Source organism: Globicephala melas, chromosome 14, assembly GCF_963455315.2.
Source record: "Globicephala melas chromosome 14, mGloMel1.2, whole genome shotgun sequence".
In the NCBI taxonomy this organism is placed as follows: Eukaryota; Metazoa; Chordata; class Mammalia; order Artiodactyla; family Delphinidae; genus Globicephala; species Globicephala melas.
The window spans coordinates 40,821,057-40,843,802 of NC_083327.1; the positions used below are offsets into that span (position 1 = coordinate 40,821,057).

At 42.1% G+C, this 22,746-nt stretch overlaps 1 protein-coding gene across 1 annotated transcript in view; it reads left to right on the forward strand.

The window, feature by feature from the left end:
- Window positions 1–16,004: 16,004 nt before the first annotated feature.
- Window positions 16,005–22,746, forward strand: part of SLC16A10 (solute carrier family 16 member 10) — a 141,973-nt gene continuing 135,231 nt past the window's right edge. Inside the window, exon 1 of the mRNA XM_030882822.2 lies at window positions 16,005–16,515. Coding sequence (XP_030738682.1) covers window positions 16,170–16,515 — 346 coding nt within the window. The 5' untranslated portion in view covers window positions 16,005–16,169. The remainder of the gene's footprint in view (window positions 16,516–22,746) is intronic.

Genomic DNA, 22,746 nt, shown 5'->3' on the forward strand with positions numbered 1-22,746 from the left:
TAACAAACTTCAGAACATTGTTTTCTTAGGAGACTTAATTGACATACACAGAGTGCAGGCTAACACCATCACAGAGACTAAGTGACATGCTTCACAAAGTGCCCCAGAGTTTGTCTGGAAGCCTGGACCACTTGGCTACTAAGAAAAAAAATTGCTTCCTAGTGACAATGAATGAACTGCTAACTTTTAGGGAAAATTTATGCCCTTTATCACAAGGAAGAAAGAATAGGCCAAGAACACAGGTTCAACAATTTCCCATTGGAGAATGAGTTTATTTCATAGGCAAGGAGAATTCCAGAGAAGAGGTAGTGACTTGCTCAAGGTCATACAACTAGCTAATGGCAGTGATAGGACAAGAACCCAGGCCCCCAGAATCCTGATTATTGCTTTTTCTACCACCATGCTCCCTAATAATAACATATGTCCTACAAATACTGGGTCAGTGGCCTCAATTTCGAATACTCACATGACATTTCTAACTATGAAAAGCAGATGCTTACCATCCTTATGATAGACAAAATAATGGTTTCCCAAAGAAGTCCTGTGAATATTACCCTACACAGTAAAAGGGACTTTGAAAATGTGAGATGGGGATATTATCCTGGATTACCATGTAGCTGTGAGCCAAGGGATGCTAGCAGCCTCTAGAAGTTGGAAGAGACAAGGAACAGATTTTCACCTGGAGCCTCCAGAAGGAACCAGCTCTGATGACATCTTGATTTTAGTCCAGTAAGATTCATTTCAGACTTCTGACCTCCAAAACTGTTTGAGAACCAATTTGTATTGTTTTAGACCAGTAAATTTGTGGTAATTTGTTAAAGCAGCTAATAGGAAAATGATATAATCTTTATTTCAGAATAGTTCTTTTATTTTTATTAGACTATTAAAGGCTGGAGATTGAATATGTGGTAGAAGAAGAAACCTTTTGGCTCTGTGGGTGGTCAAATCTCTGCTTTGCTGTTTCAGAACCTTTGTAGTATTTTGTATTTATCATATTCATCTGTTTATGTCTCTCCTTTTAACAAGCTGTCTAGTTACATATCTGATTCTAATTTTTTCTATTCCTATTTAAGCAAACTATTTTTTTAAAATTTTACTTTATTTATTTTTTATACAGCAGGTTCTTATTAGTCATGAATTTTATACACATCAGTGTATACATGTCAATCCCAATTGCCCAATTCAGCATACCACCATCCCCACCCCCCCATGGCTTTCCCCCCTTGGTGTCCATACTTTTGTTCTCTACATCTGTGTCTCAACCTCTGCCCTGCAAACCGGTTCATCTGTACCATTTTTCTAGGTTCCACATACGTGTGTTAATATACGATATTTGTTTTTCTCTTTCTGACTTACTTCACTCTGTATGACAGTCTCTTGATCCATCCACGTCTCAACAAATGACTCAATTTCGTTCCTTTTTATGGCTGAGTAATATTCCATTGCATATATTTACCACATCTTCTTTATCCATTCGTCTGTCAATGGGCATTTAGGTTGCTTCCATGACCTGGCTATTGTAAACAGTGCTGCAATGAACATTGTGGTGCATGTGTCTTTTTGAATTATGGTTTTCTCTGGGTATATGCCCAGTAGTGGGATTGCTGGGTCATATGGTAATTCTATCTTTAGTTTTTTAAGGAACCTCCATACTGTTCTCCATAGTGGCTGTATCAATTTACATTCCCACCAACAGTGCAAGAGGGTTCCCTCTTCTCCACACCCTCTCCAGCATTTATTGTTTGTAGATTTTCTGATGATGCCCATATTAACTGGTGTGAGGTGATACCTCATTGTAGTTTTGATTTGCATTTCTCTAATAATTAGTGATGTTGAGCAGCTTTTCACGTGCTTCTTGGCCATCTGTATGTCTTCTTTGGAGAAATGTCTATTTAGGTCTTCTGCCCATTTATGGATTGGGCTGTTTGTTTCTTTAATATTGAGCTGCATGAGCTGTTTATATATTTTGGAGATTAATCCTTTGTCCATTGATTCATTTCAATATTATTTGAAACGAATCAGTTATTTCAATATTAATTCAATATTTGATTTGCAAATATTTTCTCCCATTCTGAGGGTTGTCTTTTCATCTTGTTTATGGTCTCCTTTGCTGTGCAAAAGCTTTTAAGTTTCATTAGGTCCCATTTGTTTATTTTTGTTTTTATTTCCATTACTCTCGGAGATGGATCAAAAAAGATCTTGCTGTGATTTATGTCAAAGAGTGTTCTTCCTATGTTTTCTTCTGAGAGTTTTATAGTATCTGGTCTTACCTTTAGGTCTCCAATCCATTTTGAGTTGATTTTTGTGTATGGTGTTAGGGAGTGTTCTAATTTCATTCTTTTACATGTAGCTGTCCAGTTTTCCCAGCACCACTTATTGAAGAGACTGTCTTTTCTCCATTGTATATCCCTGCCTCCTTTGTCATAGATTAGTTGACCATAGGTGCACGGGTTTATCTCTGGGCTTTCTATCTTGTTCCATTGATCTATGTTTCTGTTTTTGTGTCAGTACCATATTGTCTTGATTACTGTAGCTTTGTAGTATAGTCTGAAATCAGGGAGCCTGATTTCTCCAGCTCCGTTTTTTTCCCTCAAGACTGCTTTGGCTATTCGGGGTCTTTTGTGTCTCCATACAAATTTTAAGATTTTTTGTTCTAGTTCCGTAAAAAATGCCATTGGTAATTTGAAGGGATTGCATTGAATCTGTAGATTGCTTTGGGTAGTATAGTCATTTTCACAGTATTGATTCTTCCAATCCAAGAACATGGTATATCTCTCCATCTGTTGGTATCATCTTTAATTTCTTTCATCAGTGTCTTATAGTTTTCTGCATACAGGTCTTTTGTCTCCCTAGGTAGGTTTATTCCTAGGTATTTTATTCTTTTCGTTGCAATGGTAAATGGGAGTGTTTCCTTAATTTCTTTTTCAGATTTTCCATCATTAGTGTATAGGAATGCAAGAGATTTCTGTGCATTTTGTACAACTTTACCAAATTCACTGATTAGCTCTAGTAGTTTTCTGGTGGCATCTTTATGTTTCTCTATGTATAGTATCATGTCATCTGCAAACAGTGACAGTTTACTTCTTCTTTTCCAATTTGTATTCCTTTTATTTCTTTCTCTTCTCTGATTGCCATGTCTAGGACTTCCAAAACTATGTTGAATAATAGTGGTGCAAGTGGACATCCTTGTCTTGTTCCTGATCTTAGAGGAAATGCTTTCAGTTTTTCACTGTTGAGAATGATGTTTGCTGTGGGTTTGTCATATATATGGCCTTTGTTATGTTGAGGTGGGTTCTCTCTATGCCCACTTTCTGGAGAGTTTTTATCGTAAATCCATGTTGAATTTTGTCAAAAGCTTTTTCTATATCTATTGAGATGATCATATGGTTTTTATTCTACAATTTGTTAATATGGTGTATCACATTGATTGATTTGCGTATATTGGAGAATCCTTGCATCCCTGGGGTAAATCCCACTTGATCATGGTGTATGATCCTTTTAATGTGTTGTTGGATTCTGTTTGCTAGTATTATGTTGAGAATTTTTGCATCTATATTCATCAGTGATATTGGTCTGTAATTTTCCTTTCTTGTAGTATCTTTGTCTGGTTTTGGTATCAGGGTGATGGTGGCCTCATAGAATGAGTTTGGGAGTGTTCCTCCCTCTGCTGTATTTTGGAAGAGTTTGAGAAGGATGGGTGTTAGCTCTTCTCTAATTGTTTGATAGAATTCACCTGTGAAGCCATCTGGTCCTGGACTTTTGTTTGTTGGAATATTTTTAATCACAGTTTCAATTTTTTTACTTGTGATTAGTCTGTTCATGTTTTCTGTTTCTTCCTGATTCAGTCTTGGAAGGTTATACCTTTCTAAGAATTTGTCCATTTCTTCCAGGTTGTCCAATTTATTGGCATAGAGTTGCTGGTAGTAGTCTCTTAGGATGCTTTGTATTTCTGCAGTGTTTGTTGTAACTTCTCCTTATTCGTTTCTAATTTTATTGATCTGAGTTCTCTCCCTCTTTTTCTTGATGAATCTGGCTAATGGTTTATCAATTTTGTTTATCTTCTCAAAGAACCAGCTTTTCGTTTTATTGATCTTTGCTATTGTTTTCTTTGTTTCTATTTCATTTATTTCTGCTCTGATCTTTATGATTTTTTCCTTCTACTAACTTTGGGTTTTGTTTGTTCTTCTTTCTCTAGTTCCTTTAGGTGTAAGGTTAGATTGTTTATTTCAGATGTTTCTTGTCTCTTGAGGTAGGCTTCCATAGCTATAAACTTCCCTCTTAGAACTGCTTTTGCTGCATCCCATTGGTTTTGGATTGTCGTGTTTTCAGTGTCATTTGTCTGTAGGTATTTTTTGATTTCCTCTTTGATTTCTTTAGTGATATCTTGGTTATTTTGTAATGTTTTGTTTAGCCTCCATGTGTTTGTGTTTTTTACGTTTTTTCCCCTGTAATTTATTTCTAATCTCATAGCGTTGTGGTCAGAAAAGATGCTTGATATGATTTCAATTCTCTTAAATTTACTGAGGCTTGATTTGTGACCCAAGATATGATCTATCCTGGGGAATGTTCCGTGTGCACTTGAGAAGAAAGTGTAATCTGCTGTTTTTGGATGGAATGTCGTATAAATATCAGTTAAATCTGTCTGGTCTATTGTGTCATTTAAAGCTTCTGTTTACTTATTTATTTTCATTTTGGATGATCTGTCTATTGGTGTAAGTGAGGTGTTAAATCCTCCACTATTATTGTGTTACTGTCGATTTCCTCTTTTATAGCTGTTAGCATTTGCCTTATGTATTGAGGTGCTCCTATGTTGGATACACATATATTTATAATTGTTATATCTTCTACTTTTTTTTTTTTTTTTTGGTGGTACGTGGGCCTCTCACTGTTGTGGCCTCTCCCATTGTGGAGCACAGGCTCCGGACGCACAGGCTTAGCAGCCATGGCTCATGGGCCCAGCTGCTCCGCGGCATGTGGGATCTTCCCAGACCGGGGCGCGAACCCATGTCTCCTGCATCGGCAGGCGGACTCTCAACCACAGCACCACCAGGGAAGCCCTATATCTTCTTCTTGAATTGATCCCTTGATCATTATGTAGTGTCCTTCCTTGTCTCTTGTAACATTCTTTATTTTAAAGTCTATTTTATCTGATATGAGTATTGCTACTCCAGCTTTCTTTTGATTTCCATTTGCATGGAATATCTTTTTCCATCCCCTCACTTTCAGTCTGTATGTGTCCCTAGGTCTGAAGTGGGTCTCTTGTAGACAGCATATATATGGGTCTTGTTTTTGTATCCATTCAGCAAGCCTGTGTCTTTTGGTTGGAGTATTTAATCCATTCATGTTTTAGGTAATTATCGATATGTATGTTCCTATGACCATTTTCTTAATTGTTTTGGGTTTGCTTTTGTAGGTCCTTTTCTTCTCTTGTGTTTCCCACTTAGAGAATTTCCTTTAGCATTTGTTGTAGAGCTGGTTTGGTGGTGCTGAATTATCTTAGCTTTTGCTTGTCTGTAAAGCTTTTGATTTCTCCATCGAATCTGAATGAGATCCTTGCCGGGTAGAGTAATCTTGGTTGTAGGTTCTTCCCTTTCATAATTTTAAGTATATCATGCCACTGCCTTCTGGCTTGTAGAGTTTCTGCTGAGAAATCAGCTGTTAACCTATGGGAGTTCCCTTGTATGTTATTTGTCATTTTTCCCTTGCTGCTTTCAATAATTTGTTTGTCTTTAATTTTTGCCCGTTTGATTACTATGTGTCTCAGCGTGTTTCTACTGAAGTTTATCCTGTATGGGACTCTCTGTGCTTCCTGGACTTTGGTGGCTATTTCCTTTCCCATCGTGTCAGCTTCCCTTGTGTCCCATTTGCCACGAAGGTTTCTTTTGGTGTATACACCTCCATGGCCGATACACCAGCAGTCAAGAGCCCGAGCACCACCCCAAGCACCGACCACAGCCAGCGCCTGCAGTCTGGGGATGCAATCAGTGTCCCGGCCCCGGCGGGCGCTGCCATCGTCCTCCAGCCGCAGTTGCCGTGGCTCCGGGCCCCGGTCCCCACTGCGGTTAGCTCGGCTCTGGCCCGGGGGCTCCGGACTGGCCGCCGCCCGCATCTGCCAGCATCCCCATGCCGCGATCCCCACTCGCGGCCCCAGCCGCTGCCTGCCAGCCCTCCGCCCAGACCTCTAAACAAACTATCTTAAAAAGAGCTTATTTGGTCATTTTTTGAGTTAGGGAGAGTTAAAACTGAGGCTTCTATTTGTGCCTTTTTTTCACAAACGTCCCACACGTGTATCATTCTTTCTCCCCATACCATTCTTTCTTCTCTTTGTCTTTCTTTTTCTCAGGATCCCCCTTTCCTCTTGCACCTTCTTTTCTGTCCCTCTGCTCCTTTTTTTTTTTTTTTTTTTTTTTTGCGGTACGTGGGCCTCTCACTGTTGTGGCCTCTCCTGTTGCGGAGCACAGGCTCTGGACGTGCAGGCTCAGTGGCCATGGCTCATGGGCCTAGCCGTTCCACGGCATGTGGAATCTTCCTGGACCGGGGCACGAACCCGTGTCCCCTGCATCGGCAGGTGGACTCTCAACCACTGCACCACCAGGGAAGCCCCCCGTGCTCCATTTTTAATTCCAGTTAAATTGCTTCATCATCCACCTTCTTCCTCTCTTTTTCTCTGGAGCTCTCTCTCACCCTGTCGCATTCTTGAGTTTCCACCTGATCTTGCTCAAAAATAGTACAGACAGTTTCCCTAGTCCCCATGCTCTCCTGAATTTCTTACCCAGTGGCTGAAAAACAATCCTAGGAGTCAGAGATTCTCAGAATTTGAAGGGGTTTCAAAGATCATCAAGTTTAACTGCTCATTCATGTTTGAATTCATACCTCCTTCCTGATATATTTGACAAATAACCTTTCTTTCACAAGATTTTTTGTTTTTTAATATCTGTGTGTAAGGCGTGTGCCCAGCCTTTGCTTGAACACTCCAAGTTAGAGGGCTCATTCCTGAATGAGGCAGCCCATTCTGCCTTTGGGTAGCTCTGATGGGAAAGAAGTTTTTCCTTCTCTTGAGCTAGAATCTTTTGTAACTCTGACACGTGGGTTTAAGTCTATCCCTTAAGTCACATGGAACAATATGACAGTTCTTCAATATTTAAAGTTAATCTTCATATTTACTCTGGATTTTCCTCTTCTCCAGACTAAATATCTCTAGTTCTTTGAACTATTCCCCAAATGATGTCTTTTTAGCTTTGCAGTTACCCTCTTTTGAAGTTTTTGTTTGTTTGTTTGTCTATATTTTATTTGAAGAGTGATGCATTCTGAATGAATGCACCAGAGCAGGGGGAACTATTAACTTGCTCATTAGATCAGCACTGTCCAATAGAACCTAATGTTATGGTCAAAATGTTCTGTATCTGCGATGTCCAATATGATAGTCACCAGCAACATGTAGTTGTTGGGCATCTGAACTGTGACTAATGACAATGAGGAAGTTTTAATTTTTAATTTAATTTAATTAATTTATTTTTTGGCTGCGTTGGGTCATTGCTGCTGCACGTGGGTTTTCTTCAGCTGTGGTGAGCGGGGACTACTCTTCGCTGCGGTGTGCGGGCTTCTAATTGTGGTGGCTTCTCTTGTTGCTGAGCACGGGCTCTAGGCACGTGGGCTTCAGTAGTTGCAGCACGTGGGCTCAGTAGTTGTGGCACACGGGCTTAGTTGCTCCGTGGCAGGGGGGATCTTCCCGGACCAGGGCTCCAACCCGTGTCCCCTGCATTGGCAGGCGGATTCTTAACCACTGTGCCACCAGGGAAGTCTGGAAGTTTTAATTTTATTTAACTTTAATTATTTTAAACTTAAATAGCTGCATGTGGCTAGTGGCTATCACATTGAACATCACAATTCTAGATATTATAACTCTTAAAATATAGAATAATTTTGCATTGTTTCAGAGTAGCCATAGATTCATTTTGAGGGTTTTTTTCTTTACTGAAAACCTTCACTTCTTTTAACCGATGCTAAGCCAATCTATCGTCATTGGTCATATAAGTATACCTGCTGTATAATGGGAGAAAGCCATTTTGTGTCAACCAGGGAAAGCCTGTTCTCTGCTATTTTTGATTCTGACTTGTGACTATCTACGAATTCTGAGTCAAGCTCAGTCTTCTCTGCTGATTGTCCTTCCTGGTGTCCAGATTGCATTCCTGGAGTCTGGAATCCACTGTCTGAGCTGATTTTCTATGGACCTTCTGCTTATTCTCATATTGTATTTGTCAATTTTTTTTCTATAAGAATATACAAAACACCTACCAGGTGCCAGGCAGGAGCTGCATTGCGTTCTGAGCAGAGAGAGATAAATAAGACAATTCTTTCTCCAGGATTCACATGTCTCTGGCTCTAACCTGCCAATTTTGCAGTTCTGCTTCCCATCCTTGACTCCTTATGTCAAGTTCTGTATCTTGGTCTTAAGTCATTGTTTGGAAGTGGGATGGGCTGGGAAGATGGGTGGGGAGAAGAAAGAAGAACTACAAGAAGTATTGTGGCACTCTAGGGAAAAACAGATCAAACTTCCTAGAGTCTGCACATTCTTTTTCTAGGAAGAGATAAGCAAAAACCTCCCAGTCATAAGCTTTTCATGGCCGGTAGTCAATTTGTCTGTCTTCTCTAACAATTTCCTCCTCCTTGATATCTTCACAGCCTTCTTCTTCGTGTTCAAAAGTATGGCCTGTGGAAAAACCAACAACAAAAAGAGGCTCTGGATTTTGTTTCTTTATTTGTTTTCCTGACTCCTTTAAATAACTGTATATAAGATAGTGCCCATCTTATCAGGGATTATTGGTTGAAAAATATACGCCCTTTAAAGGCCCCCTCATGCAGGATAGGCAAAGGGGAGTAGAGCAAAGAGATGGAATGGCCTTAGGGCAAGAGGGCAGAGGTAGCTATTGCTTGAGGGTAAATAAGTGCTGTCTTGCTTCTCTGAAGTCCATCACAACTAGCTTTGGGACATGGGTTCCCAATCAACAGTGCCAAATTGCCCCAAACAGCTTTTGATCAACCAGAGTTAGTCATGGACCAGTTCTCTGCAGAATCCTCCCCACATCCCATCTTTCCCCATAGAAAAGAACTACCCTTTATTTTAATTTCCTGAGGACAGACTCTCAGATGCCCTTTCCTAGGGGTTGGCAAACTAATCCAAAGAAAAAATCCCCACAAGCATGAGACTGGGGGGGAATAGACACCTATAAGGGGAAATAGATACCTATGCATCTCCCCCCCCCTCCCCGCAAGGGTCTCTCTTCTGGGGTCCCTGGTATGTTAGGTTTTTGGGAAAAGAGCTTGCAGGGGCCCCTGTTGCAGCCACAACAATGGGGGGCATCCAGGGAAGATGGGAGAGAGGAGGACACTTCCTCCCCTCTCTGATAGAAGACTGATATCTTGCTCCTAAAATAGAAATAGGCAATATTGTATCTCTATACAAGAAGACAGGAGGGCTTCCCTGGTGGCGCAGTGGTTGAGAGTCCTCCTGCCGATGCAAGGGACACGGGTGCGTGCCCTGGTCCGGGAAGATCCCACATGCCGCGGAGCGGCTGGGCCCGTGAGCCATGGCCACTGAGCCTGCGCATCCGGAGCCTGTGCTCCACAATGGGAGAGGCCACAACAGTGAGAGGCCTGCGTACCGCCAAAAAAAAAGAAGACAGGAGAAGTAATAGGAGGTTCTGAGGGAAGGCCATGACGAGGATTAGGAGACCTGGAGCCTCGTCACTGTCATGCTGTAAATGTGTGTGTCTTTGTGGAATAGTTAGCCAGTTCCTTTTTCCCAGACTCAGTTTCTTCATTTGTAAGATGGGAGCATTGGATAGGATCAGTGTTTTTCAAACCTCAAACCAAAATTCATTAGGAGGTTGTAAAATCAATTTAGAGTTTTTACCAGCAGGTTGGGTTTTTTTCAATGAAATAAAATAGATCAGAATGTGCTGTTGTACTCAGCATGTGCTGTATCGTAAAAAATTGTTCTGTTAAACTTTTGTTCCAGTTTGTGTGTGTGTCCGTGAGTGTGTGTGTATGTACTGGGTTGAGACATCAAATGTGTTTCTAACTGTGGATCACAGTAAAAATATTTTTAAAATTCACGATTCCGGAAGTTCCCTCTGCCTGGTGTTTTAGGTTTCCCTGTGTCTGCAGAAGGCACTCCATAGGGATTTACTTCCATGGTGATTTGGGAGAACAAGTTTCCATGACACCATCCCACACCTTCAACCCAAGCAGCCAGTCTTTGTACCGAGCCCAAGAAGAGCACAGCCCCTCAGAAAGTGAGGAGAGGCTGAGGTGTAACCGTGAGCCACGTTGTTACACAATGGATTCCAGACATCGTGTGGGCTTTTCTATACATGGACACAATTTCTCACACATCGTACACTCTTTGGTTTTGCTGTGATGCTTTAGAAGAGACTCTTGCTTTAAGCAGGAAGTTGAACAAGGTAATAAGATCCCTTCTCTAGAGGTAATATCGTATGATTCCAAGAATACAAAATTTCAAGAAATATTTACAACTAAGGACATTCTTCCAGCAACAATAATGCCACAGCCCCTCCACAGGGAGGCACAGGTCACAGACAGCTTCTGGTCATTATCCTACTTCATCTCCTCAACAGTCTTAGGGCCTTGTGTTGGCAGCTTGTGAAGGGTCGAGCCAGGACTTGAGTTCAAATCTCCTTCCTCCAAAATCCTCTTAAATTCCATTGTACCACAGGGAAAGGGACTCCTATTACCAAATTTAAATTATCAATATGTTTTCCCTTGTCATGACAGTAAATTTAATTCCATTTAGTATGCTTCAACAGTAGCAGGGTGCTAATGGTAGGACGCTGCAGTTGACAGATCTGTGTTGGGCAGCCATGCTTTGGGGACACTTGGTGTAGATGGTCAAAGCATGGGGAGCCACAGGCCACCAATAGGACACACTCCTACAATTCGGGATAGGGTTGCACAGTGTTACCCTCTGCAAATGAAGCTGATTAAGTATCTAATCCATAGTTCTCGTTCCAGAATATTTGCAAAGAAAATGCTGCTAAAGAATGGGTTTCCCCAAACCTCTTTAGTGATACTAAAATATATCTGAGGTAAACTGTAGTATGACTGAGGTAGCGCTGTCAGGATGGAGTGTGGGGTGGATGGATTGGGGTTAGAGGCCAAGGAATTGTGTTTGGGTTTCAAACACTGACCTGCGGGCTTGCCTGGTGGCACAGTGGTTAAGAATCCACCTGCCAATGCAGGGGACACGGGTTTGAGCCCTGGTCCGGTAAGAACCTGTAGTCTGCAGAGCAACTAAGCCCATGTGCCACAACTACTGAACCTGTGCTCAAGAGGCTGCAAGCCACAACTGCTGAGCCTGCGGGCCACAACTACTGAAGCCCGTGCGCCTAGAGCCTGTGCTCTGCAACAAGAGAAGCCACTGCAATGAGAAGCCCATGCACCGCAACGAAGAGTAGACCCCACTTGTCGCAACTAGAGGAAGCCAGCGCACAGCTATGAAGACCCAACGCAGACAAAATTGAATAAATAAATAAATTAATTAAAACAAAACAAAAACAAAAAAAACTGACCTGCAGATAGGCAAGTGACTGGGCCAAGGTCACACAGATGGTGAAGTGACAGAGCTCATCTTCTGATTCCAAGTGCTCTTGCCACCATAGCCTGTGTCTTCTGTTGGAGGGTGTCAGCATAGCATAGTTTGGAGACATCTTCTCTGAAGATTATTCAACCTTCTTAACCTGGTTTCGGATCCCCTAATAGGGGTTTGAGAAGACTTATTGAACAATCAACAGTATAAAAACTGATGCACAGTGTTTGCTTTTAAAGACACTTTATATAAAAATAAAATATGTGAAGGGAGAAGTCATTGCATTAGAAGTTGTTTGCATTAGAAAAAAAATGTTGAAGTTACTTTCAATTAGGAATGTAAAATGGGTAAATGTGTACACATAGCTAAAACTTATCCATTTAAGATGTAGGATTGGATCTAACAAGCTATAAAATGATAAGGTTTCTTTTTTTTATTAGGCTGGTGTTCATTATCTTAATCTAGTAGATAATGCTTTACCGTCAAAGTTAGACCAAAGTAAAAATAAAAACTTAATTATTTTTTACTGTATTAGCAACAACCAGTTAGACGCTCTCATGGAAAAAAATTCATTCACAAAAGCAGTGACAACGACATCAGCAGCAACAACAACATGAAAGTGAAATGTCTGAAAATAATCCTAATGAGAAATGCATGGGACTTATATGAGAAACATTAGTAAACATCGCTAAGAAAAAAACATCAATTTCCCTGTTGGGAAAAGTGGAGAATGACTATCAAGAGACCATTTATAAAAAAGGACATTCAGATGATTAATAAATATATTTGTCACTTATAGCTAAAGATTTGAAAAATAAACTAATAATGAAATTTCATTTTAATCCTAAATTGGCAGGATTTAAAAATAATCATATTATTCCATACTTCCTGAGGGGCACTAACATGGCATTCTCATATAGTGCTGGTGGGGTTATAAACTGACAAAGTTGCTTTAAAATTTATCAACGTGTTTAGTGTCTTAAAATATGCATGTGCTTTTCACCAGTAATCTCACATCTAGAAATTTATTTTAAAAAATTATCACAAGGCTTCCCTGGTGGCACAGTGGTTGAGAGTCCGCCTGACGATGCAGGGGACACAGGTTCGTGCCCCGGTCCGGGAGGATCCCACATGCCGCAGAGCGGCTGGGCCCGTGAGCCATGGCTGCTGAGCCTGTGCGTCCGCAGCCTTGCTCCGCAACGGGAGAGGCCACGACAGTGAGAGGCCCGAGTACTGCAAAAAAAAAAAAAAAAAAAAAAAAAAAAATCACAGATGCTGATAAATATTTGTGTGTAAGGATGTTTATTACAGTATTATTTATAATCGTGAAAAACCGGAAATAAATTATATGTGCAGTGATAGGAAATGGTTAAATCAGTTATGGTCCATCTCTATAGTTGAAGCCTATATAGCCATTAAACATGTTTTTGAAGAATATTTAATAACATGGGAAGTTATTTATGATACAATGGCTTAAGTGAAAAGAATGCAGTGTACAAAATTTTGCTTAGTTATGTATATTAGTTTACTAGGACTGCCATAACAAAATATTGCAGACTGGCTGGCTCAAACAATAGAAATTTATCTCTCACAGATCTGGAGGATAGAAGTCCAAGATCAAGGTGTCAGCTGGTTTGTTTGTTTTCTTCTGAGGCCTCTCTCCTTGGCTTGCAGATGGCTGCCTTCCTCCTGTGGCCTCACATGGTTTTCCCTTGTGTCTCTCTCTTTCTGTGTCATAATATCCTCTTCTTATAAGGACACCAGTCAGATTGGATTAGGGCCCACTCTCATGGCCTCATTCTAACTTATTCTAACTTAATTACCTTTATTATAGGCCCTATCTCCAGACACAGTCACATTCTAAGGTACTGGGGATTAAGGCTTCAATACGAGTTTTTGCCTGGGTGGGGGGAGGGTACACAGTCCACAATACCGTGATTCTGATTTTATTTAAAAATGTAAAGAAAAAAAAAGACTCGAAGGAAACATAGTAGATTTGTAGCTTTATGAGCAGTCCTGAAGATTCATAACATGTGGTAACTGGTAAATAACTTTGCTGATGTACAAATCTAAGTCACATGGACCTTTGAAGATGGCCTGTGGCAAAGTCTACTGGGCATCCTCATCTCTTTGGGCTTCTTTATGTTTCATTCATCATCTTGGATGTAGCAATTTTCATTAAGGGTTAAAAGACTCGTAATTTTTTTTACGATGCCATACCATAGTTCATAGGGGAAGTATGCAATAATGGTAGTTACAAAACTGATGCTCTATCTTCCATGAATACATAAATAATTAAAAACTATTAAATGTTAAGAGAGGTTATATGAGTGGTGTAATAATAAACTTTAAAAATTTTATTATTTTTTATGGTATCTACTATAGCGAGCATGTATTACTTTTATAATTGGGAAATAAATTCATGTTGTTTAAAAAATACTGACAATTTTCCACCTGAAAATATGGGATGAAGTTGATGTGATCAATTTCATGCTGTGTGATTCTTAAAAAAATTTTTTTCAATTCAATTCAATTTGGTTCAACAACTATTTGTTGTTCACTTACACTGTGCGTGGTGCTATGGTTCAAAGCTCCATGAGACATCATCTGACCGTCTGAAAATTTTTACTCCAGTTAAGGAGACTGAAAACCACTCTGCTGACTGTGAAAAGTGTTATAAATAAAATATGGAAGCCTGGAGGGAGAATTGATAAAGGTGACTTCCTTTTAGAGTTAAGCCTTGAAGATAGAGTGAGAATTCACCATTCAAAAGAGGGGAAAGAAGGTCAGGCAAGGAGGTGTTTATTCCCCCCTTATTTATGTACTTAATCATTTACTTATATCAATATTGACTCATGGATATCTATTTTATATTTTGTGTTATAATCCATACCATTTTTTTTTTGGATGTGCTTTCTTTGCTCAATGAAATGTTGTGACTTTCAAAGTCAACAGAGGTGAACATCATAACTTTTAGTGGTTATATAGTACGTATTTAATCAATTCTCTACTGATGCACACTTTTGCTTCCACTTTTTATTTCCAGCAGTGCTGGAATAACATCCTTGTACATTCATTTTTGTGCACTTGGGCGACTGTTCTTTAGTTTACCATTCTAATCCCATCCCTAAGACATATACTTGAGCTTTGTTCCCTGTTCCTCAAGTACACCCTGCTTTCCCTTAGCTTCCGCTATTTACCTAGAAGGCTCTTCCCCTATCTTTGTCCACTGAAGTTGCCTGTATGATTCAGGGTTCAGCTCAAAGGCTATTTGCTGTATAAGTTCTTCTCTAGCATTTTGAAGAGAATTTAATGGTTCCATCCCACTTCTCTTTGTTGTATATGTGTTGTAACACTTATCCGACACTCCTGTCCCAGGACTTCTCTCTACTAGATTTTGAACAGATAGAGGCAGAAATGTGATCAATCACGCTCATTTGTGTACTCCATCATAAAGTAACTAGCATATTTTGACTTCGAAGTGAAGAATCTGAGTAACTGAGAAATTAAGAATTTTGCTCAAGGGACTTTCCTGGTGGTCCAGTGGGTAAGAATCTGTGCTCCCAATGCAGGGGGCCCAGGTTTTATCCCTGGTCTGGGAACTAGATCCCCCATGCATGCAGCAACTAAGACCCCGTGCAGCCAAAAAAAAAAAAAAAAAATTGTGCTCAATGTTGCGCAGCTAATTACTCTTCATTTCTTTTACATACATTGTTGCTCCATGCTTCAGGGAGACAGAGGAGTTGAATACAGGTGCTAGTGTTTGTTTAAAGTACAAACAACTGTGCTGTAGTTTAGTGTTTTTCAGCTGTCTGTCAAAAATGTTTGTTATTTGAAGACTGGTATAACAGTCTTCCAAAATGAGCCTGTTCATTATGCCAAGTATTCACAGGAAATTGCATATGAATGCAGGAGAAATTAAACAAGGCCTCTAATCTTTCCGACTTCCTTTTTAAGTCAGCAGGTGGCATAACGTATGTTATGTATTAGAATTAGTAATAAGAGGTGAATGCCATAAAACAAAACAAAAATAAAACAAAGAGACAATGTTAGTTTAGTCATGAGGCTGTCAGTGAGCTGAGGCTAAAGAAGGTCCCGCACTGTGGTCCTAATGATCCACCCAGCGTGCACCTAGGAGGAGACGCGCCCCTTCCGTTAACACTTTGTGGCGGGGTGACCTACACATCTGTGACCCCCGCCGGGTAGGAGGAGGCCCCGCTGCAGACGCGCGCGCAGATACAGCCACCCGCAGGCACCTGGCTCCGCGCGCCGCGGGAGGGGGGTGGGCCGGGGCAGGTCCCACCGCCGACCACGCCCCCAGGAGGTGGGGCGGGGGGGGCGGGAGTCTTTAAGACCGGGCTGCCCAGCCGCTTGCTCAGTCGGGGTGCGGAGCTGTGGACCAGGAGGCTTGAGACTTAGCACTGCGCCGCCAGCCCACGGGGGCCTCCACCACCCTCACCTCGGCCTCACTAGCCCGCCAACCCAACTCGGCGGCTCCTCCGCGAGCCTGCCGGGAACTCGCGCCCCTCGCGCTCCCCGGCCCCCGAGGGGGCCGCCTCGGGCCATGGTGCTCTCCCAGGAGGAGCCCGCCGCCGCGCGGGGCCCGAGCGAGGCGCAGCCGCCCGGCCCTGCGCCCCCAGGGGCCGCTCCGCTGCCCGGCCCGGGACCCTTGGATGGCCCGGAGGCGGCGGGGGCCGAGAAGGTGGAGGTAGAGCTGGCGGGGCCGGCGGGGCCGGCGGGTGCTGAGCCTCTTGAGCCCCCTGAGGGCGGCTGGGGTTGGCTGGTGATGCTGGCGGCTATGTGGTGCAACGGGTCGGTGTTCGGCATCCAGAACGCCTGCGGGGTGCTCTTCGTGTCCATGCTGAAGACCTTCGGGTCCAAGGACGATGACAAGATGGTCTTCAAGACAGGTGAGGCACAGCACCCGCCGCGGCCATCCCCGAGGGGGCTGGCGCGGGGACCCCCGGGCATCCCGCGTGCGGAGCGAGCGTCGGCGCCGCCTAGTGCGCCTCTGTGGGTCCGTGTGTGCGGAGGTTGTGAGGGGTGGGTCTGTCCAGTTGCAAAAGCAGCATGCTCGGTGCGCCTGTCTTTGTGTTGAATCCAGATGTAGGCACTGTATTTGGAAACAAGTCGCAAAACTTATTTGCCTAGATCTTCCTGCTTTCCTCTCTGCAGAATAGGGGCTAAGAGTCTGCGGTAGACTTTCTCTTAATTTTTGAAAACAAACAGACCCTTCCAAACCCTATTACACCGCTCCGTCATTTTTACGGTCTCTTTCGTGACCGTGACGGTTGGGTTTTTGTTCATCTGCTCCCGGCGCTGCAGAGGGCTGTTTGTGTTGCGGGGAGGCAGGGTTGGCGAGATGAAAGATACGTATTCCAAGGTCACGGGAGTTCGGAAGGGGGCCCTGAAGGAACCACGGTTTCGTGGCGTTTTTTTTTTTTTTTTGCGGTGGGGGGAAGGGGTTGTCACTCTGCTAAATATAGGAGACAGCCAGATCAGGGACTGGGAAGAGGGAGGTGAAGGGTTGCCCTTTCCTAGTGTGTTCTTTGTCATATTTAATCATATACCAAATTAGATGAAAAAGGTGCAGACTCAAAATTTTTTTTCCGTGTAGAGGGTTGGTTATTACCTGATGTACCAAATCCAAGACCTTCTGTATAATGCCTTTACATACATTATTTCATCCTGCAAGGTTTCATCCTGCAAGGCAGGCGTTGTCAACCCCATTTAGGTGAGAAAAGTGAAGCTTGTTGAAATAAAGTGTCCTAATGAGCCCAGAATGGAGATAAGACACACATCTTATGACTTAAAGGGCCAAGTGATTTCCATTACTAAATCAGGCTCCCTCCTTGCCATTTGGGCAACTATATGGTTAATGGTGTTTTTTTTTTTTAAATTTTAATTTTCGTTTATTTTTAGAGTTTTCCTTAGGTCTTTAGTGTGCATACAAAAAATACATAAGACTCGTAACAAATTCTAAGAGAGAGGTAATGTTGGGAGTTTTAAAGCCTTATATATAAAGAGTATTATACTATATGTATCATTATTCAGCCTTTCTTCTACTCTGCATTGTTTGCAGTTTATCCCCATAATACCTCAATTTGAGCTGGTAGCTTAAATTCTTTGCATTTTAACTCATAGTTTTCCATTGTATGAATATATTATACTTTATATGCATTTTTCCTTTAATAAACATTTAGGTTACTTCCAAATTTACTATAGACAATGCTGCCATGCATATTCTTGTACATTGGCTCCTTGCGCATGTGAATCAGGTACCATATTTAACCTGGAATTTCTGTTCCTTAAATAGCTTTTAAAGCTGTTGTGTTCTGCAGGTCACAGGATACAAAAGTGTTCAAAATGTAATGTGATGTACCTGCTTGGAAGGCAACTATTGTACAGTTTATCAGGATAGATATGCATATGTAGTAGTAAACAAAAATTATTTTGTGTCTTTTCTCTATGCGTATCGGGTATCTGGGAGGGAAAAGCCCAAGGAGGCAGAATTCACAGAGTCAACATTTTAAGACTAGGTCCTTCAGCATTTAGCATATTCTTGCCTGGGATTACAGACGTTTATTGAAGTCAAAACAGTCTTTTGTTTACCACTGGTTTTGCAAACTCAGGTGAGTAGATCCATTGGTATCTGTGGAGTGTCTTATTTTTTCTCCTTCCTAACTTTTTTTGAGAGAGAGTGAGCAACTGCTGGAGAGAGACCATAGCTTTACCAGGGATCAGAGTTTTGCAGTGTCGAAGCCTCTGTATCTCTACCGTCCCCAAGGTTCCCATTGCTACAACAGGCCAATTCTGGGTAGCTGAAGGGGAGGGAGGCCACAGGGACCTGCTCTCTTGAACTTTTTGAAACTCTCTATTTTCAGTTTTGTTGAATGTCTTTCTCCATTTACTCATTTAAATCCTTGATGGCTTTCAGCCGTGTTTGTGTGTGTGTGGGTGTGTACACACAAACAAGTATACAGGGGTGCCAGCTAAATACTGAAGATCTTTGTGCTCGTCTGCATGACTGCCATGTGTGGTTGGTTGTGCCCTTGCACAGAGGTACACAATTCAGGGTCAGTGGTGGCTGGAAACCAGCCTGTGCTCTGGGTGCCTTTTATCTAATTCCTGCAGAGGGGCCCTGTGCACTTGTAATGGCCCTGTGTAACACCCCAGCTAGATGGCACAAAAGCCTGTACTTGTACTTGGTCGATATGTGAAACATGTACAGCCGATAAACTTTAAGGTCTGAGATCACCTCATCGGTGAAAAAATGGTGACAAGATAGTCTTTTAGCCAGTTAATGTTGAGATCCACCCCCCTTCTGTCTCTCTCTCCTTTCTTTGCTCCCTTCTTCCTTCCTCTCTTTCTCTCTCTCCCCACTTTCTCTTTCCCTCCCTCCCTCCATCTCTCTCTCACACTCACTCACACACACGCACACACACACACACACACACACGTGTTTCATATAAAGTCTCATCTACAGTAGGCCCTGAAGTGTTTGAGAACACCTGCTTTGAAGTTTGACTCTTCAGTCTTTTTTTTTGGATATTCTAATGCTGAGTCATCTGTGATCAAACGTATGCTAACTTCAAGTACAACGTAAAACACATCTGGAACTGTTTAAGGCTTTTATTTTTTCAAAGTTTCGGTCCATTTTCGAAGTCTGGAACAGAGAGACTAGAGCCCGTGCATTCCATATCCTCTCCCTCCTTTTCTCTCTCTTTTTTAAAAAAATTAATTAATTTATTTATTTTTGGCTGTGTTGGGTCTTCGTTTCTGTACGAGGGCTTTCTCTAGTTGTGGCAAGTGGGGGCCGCTCTTCATCGCGGTGCGCGGGCCTCTCACTATCGCGGCCTCTCGTTGCGGAGCACGGGCTCCAGACGCGCAGGCTCAGTAGATGTGGCGCTAGAGCTTAGTTGCTTCGCGGCATGTGGGATCTTCCTAGACCAGGGCTCGAACCAGTGGCCCCTGCATTGGCAGGCAGATTCTCAACTACTGCGCCACCGGGGAAGCCCTCGGTCCATTTTCTATTACGTTATTCATGATTGATAATTCCGGCATTAGAGGGCAGTCTCCACGTGTTCATTAGCTTCTTTATAATTATAAGCCCAAGGATACCCAGGGAGGTGGTGTTGGAATGGGAACCTAGGCTTCCAAATGATGGTTTATATTTCTTGAGAACTTCACATGTGCCAGGCCCAGTGCTAAGCACTTTACATGCATTTCTATTTTAAACCTTACTGCAACTCCATGAGATAGGCTTTATTTATTTATTTATTTTTAAAGAAACTTATCTGTTGAGCTTTTATTTATTATTTATTTAATTTATTTATGTATTTTGGCTGTGCCGAGTCTTCGTTGTGGCATGCGGGATGTTTAGTTGTGGCATGCGTGTGGGATCTAGTTCCCCGACCAGAGATTGAACCCGGGCCCCCTGCATTGGAAGCATGGAGTCTTACCCACTGGACCACCAGGGAAGTCCCGAGATAGGCTTTATTTAATCTTTCTTTTCCGATGTGGAAACTCAGGCTTATAGAGATTAAGTAAGTGGTGGAGCCAGGGTTCAACCTCAGGTTTATGTGACTTCAGAAGCTAGGTTTTTAATGCTTGATCATATTGCATTGGCTAGATAACATTCTGCTAATCCAGTGTTCTTTATGTTTGGTTAATTCAAGTATTAGAAATTGATTGAGTACTATACCGAGAATTCTGGCGTTAGAAAAGAGGTCTGAAAGATTAGGGTCCCTGTTTCTTGGTCTTACTTGGCTGTCAGTAAGCAATTGCCAATTGTTGATGTCTCGTTGAAATCGGTTTTTGGGTGTTCCATGGTGGTCTAGTGGTTAGGATTTGGTGCTTTCACTGCTGTGGCCCGGGTTCAGTCCCTGGTTAGGGAACTGAGATCCTGCAAGCCGTGCGGCGTGGCCAAAATTAAAAAAGAAAGAAAGAAAGAATTAGGTTTTTTTTTTGCGGTACGCGGGCCTCTCACTGCTGGGGCCTCTCCCGTTGCGGAGCACAGGCTCCGGATGCGCAGGCTCAGCGGCCATGGCTCACGGGCCCAGCCGCTCCGCGGCATGTGGGATCTTCCCAGACTGGGGCACGAGCCCGTGTCCCCTGCATCGGCAGGCGGACTCTCAACCACTGCGCCACCAGGGAAGCCCAGAAAGAGTTAGGTTTTTGAAGTATAGGGAGATGTTCACGGAGAAGCAAGATAATTTCACATGGCATTCAAGAAGAAGTCCGGGGTTTCCTTTGAAGAACCAGGCTCCTTTAGACTGATCCATAGCAGGACAGTACTTCCAGGCAGAACTGAAGAGGAACCTTCCTCAGGCTTTACTTTTTCTCTTCAGGGCTCTCTTACCTCTTTCTATGTCACTGACGATCCACCCAAAATTTCTCAGGAAAAGGGCGTGGAGAAATTCATTCACACTAAGATATAAGCGAGTTTACACATCTTAATGTTACTCCTTATTCATTCTACAAATGTTTACCAAGCATCTGACACCCTCTGTGCTGCGCACTGGAGGTGGTAATAGAGAGAGGAAGTCAGCTGTTCCCAAGGAGAACAGCTGATTCCCTTTTGATCTGCTGTGGGATACAAATAAGTAAATAGAGTACTTCTCTTTGCAGTATACCAGGACTCAGTCTTAATGTAAGAGGCTGAAATTCTAAGGAAATTCCCACCAACGGTGGAGGCTGGGAAAGGCATTTGATGGCCTCTTTCTCTGTGGCAATAAATCTCACTTGGTGAAATTAAGGCTTTGGAAAGGGGAAGAAAGCCGAACTCCGATTTAGGCAGTAGAACCAATTAAAAATGTTGAGTGCATCACAGCCCTATTACGTTATCCTGGCTGCTGTTGACGTGGCACTCAGAGATATGCCTTGCACATACTGCTGTGTTAGAAAGGTCCATCAGAGGGAGCAAGCTGAGCTTGAGTTGTCTCTTTTCAGTTAAGTTTTATCTGTTCATATGTACATGCTTCTTGCCCGGATGGGGGGAAGTCAGACACTTTTGGGAAAACTAATACAGATGCTACAATTAACTGGAACATTGTTTTCCCTTAGAAATTGCAACTTTGCTTTAACTTTGGTTATTGGAAAACCTATTTTTAGTTCCTTCATGGAACTGAGAAAGATTCTAGGGTTCTTTTAGCTTCCTGACACAGTGCTGTGGATATTCTCTGGGATCTTACTAGGGTATTAGTCTAGTTTACTTATCTACTTTCTTCCTGGAAAAAAAAAATATTTTAGTGGTATATTGATGTTTAAAAACTAACTATTTAAAACAAGTATGTTTTCAGAATCAGTATTTAGGGTCATTAGTGATATTCTTTTGAAGAAATTATGTCTTTGTGGTCCAGAGGCTTGGTCAAGAAGACCCCTGCTTCTTTTAGTAATTCCCCAAATGTGTTCTTTAATAGCCTTTCTTTAAAGAAGAGGTCTGTGGTTAAATAAGTTTGAGAAACACTGCACATTATCTTCCTCTTTTGGATATTTTCAAGTATAAATCAAGGTATTAAAAATTCAATTCAGTTTTAAAGGAAAGTAGGTTATCAAAAAGGTCCAAAAAGGGACGCTCTTTGGTTATAATCATTAACGCAACTCTATCTTCCCTGTGTGGAGGTAGATTGCTCTTCAGATAGTTATAATCACAAAGTAGGAGTTTTAGTAGCATTTAGGGATGAATGCATCTTGCAACACCTCTCAACGTGGTCTTACTAGCACCTCTGAAAGTTTGTCAGTTAGCTCTTCCTGAAGGTTTTTTAAAAAAAGCTTTTGTATTAACATACTGATATTATGCTGATATATACATACTGCAGTTGTATGCTACACCTGAACTTACAGGAGGTTTTGGCTATAGCTCAGAACTGAACTGCTATGTCTGGTTTTTATGGAGAGGACTTTATTTTTGGTGGGGAAAGCTGTCTGCATAGCTAACCATTTCTATGTCATAGGAAAGTTTTTGGTAATGGTGTTTTCTTAATATGATTTCAGTGAACGAATGATCTGATTCGTGGTCCTATACTATATACATGTTTCACTATAAGGAAAATACCTGACTCTTATTTGCACTCAAGGAGATGTTGAAAAGCCAAGAGAACTCACTTATGGCGGCTGTTACGATGCTTGATTTTCCTTCA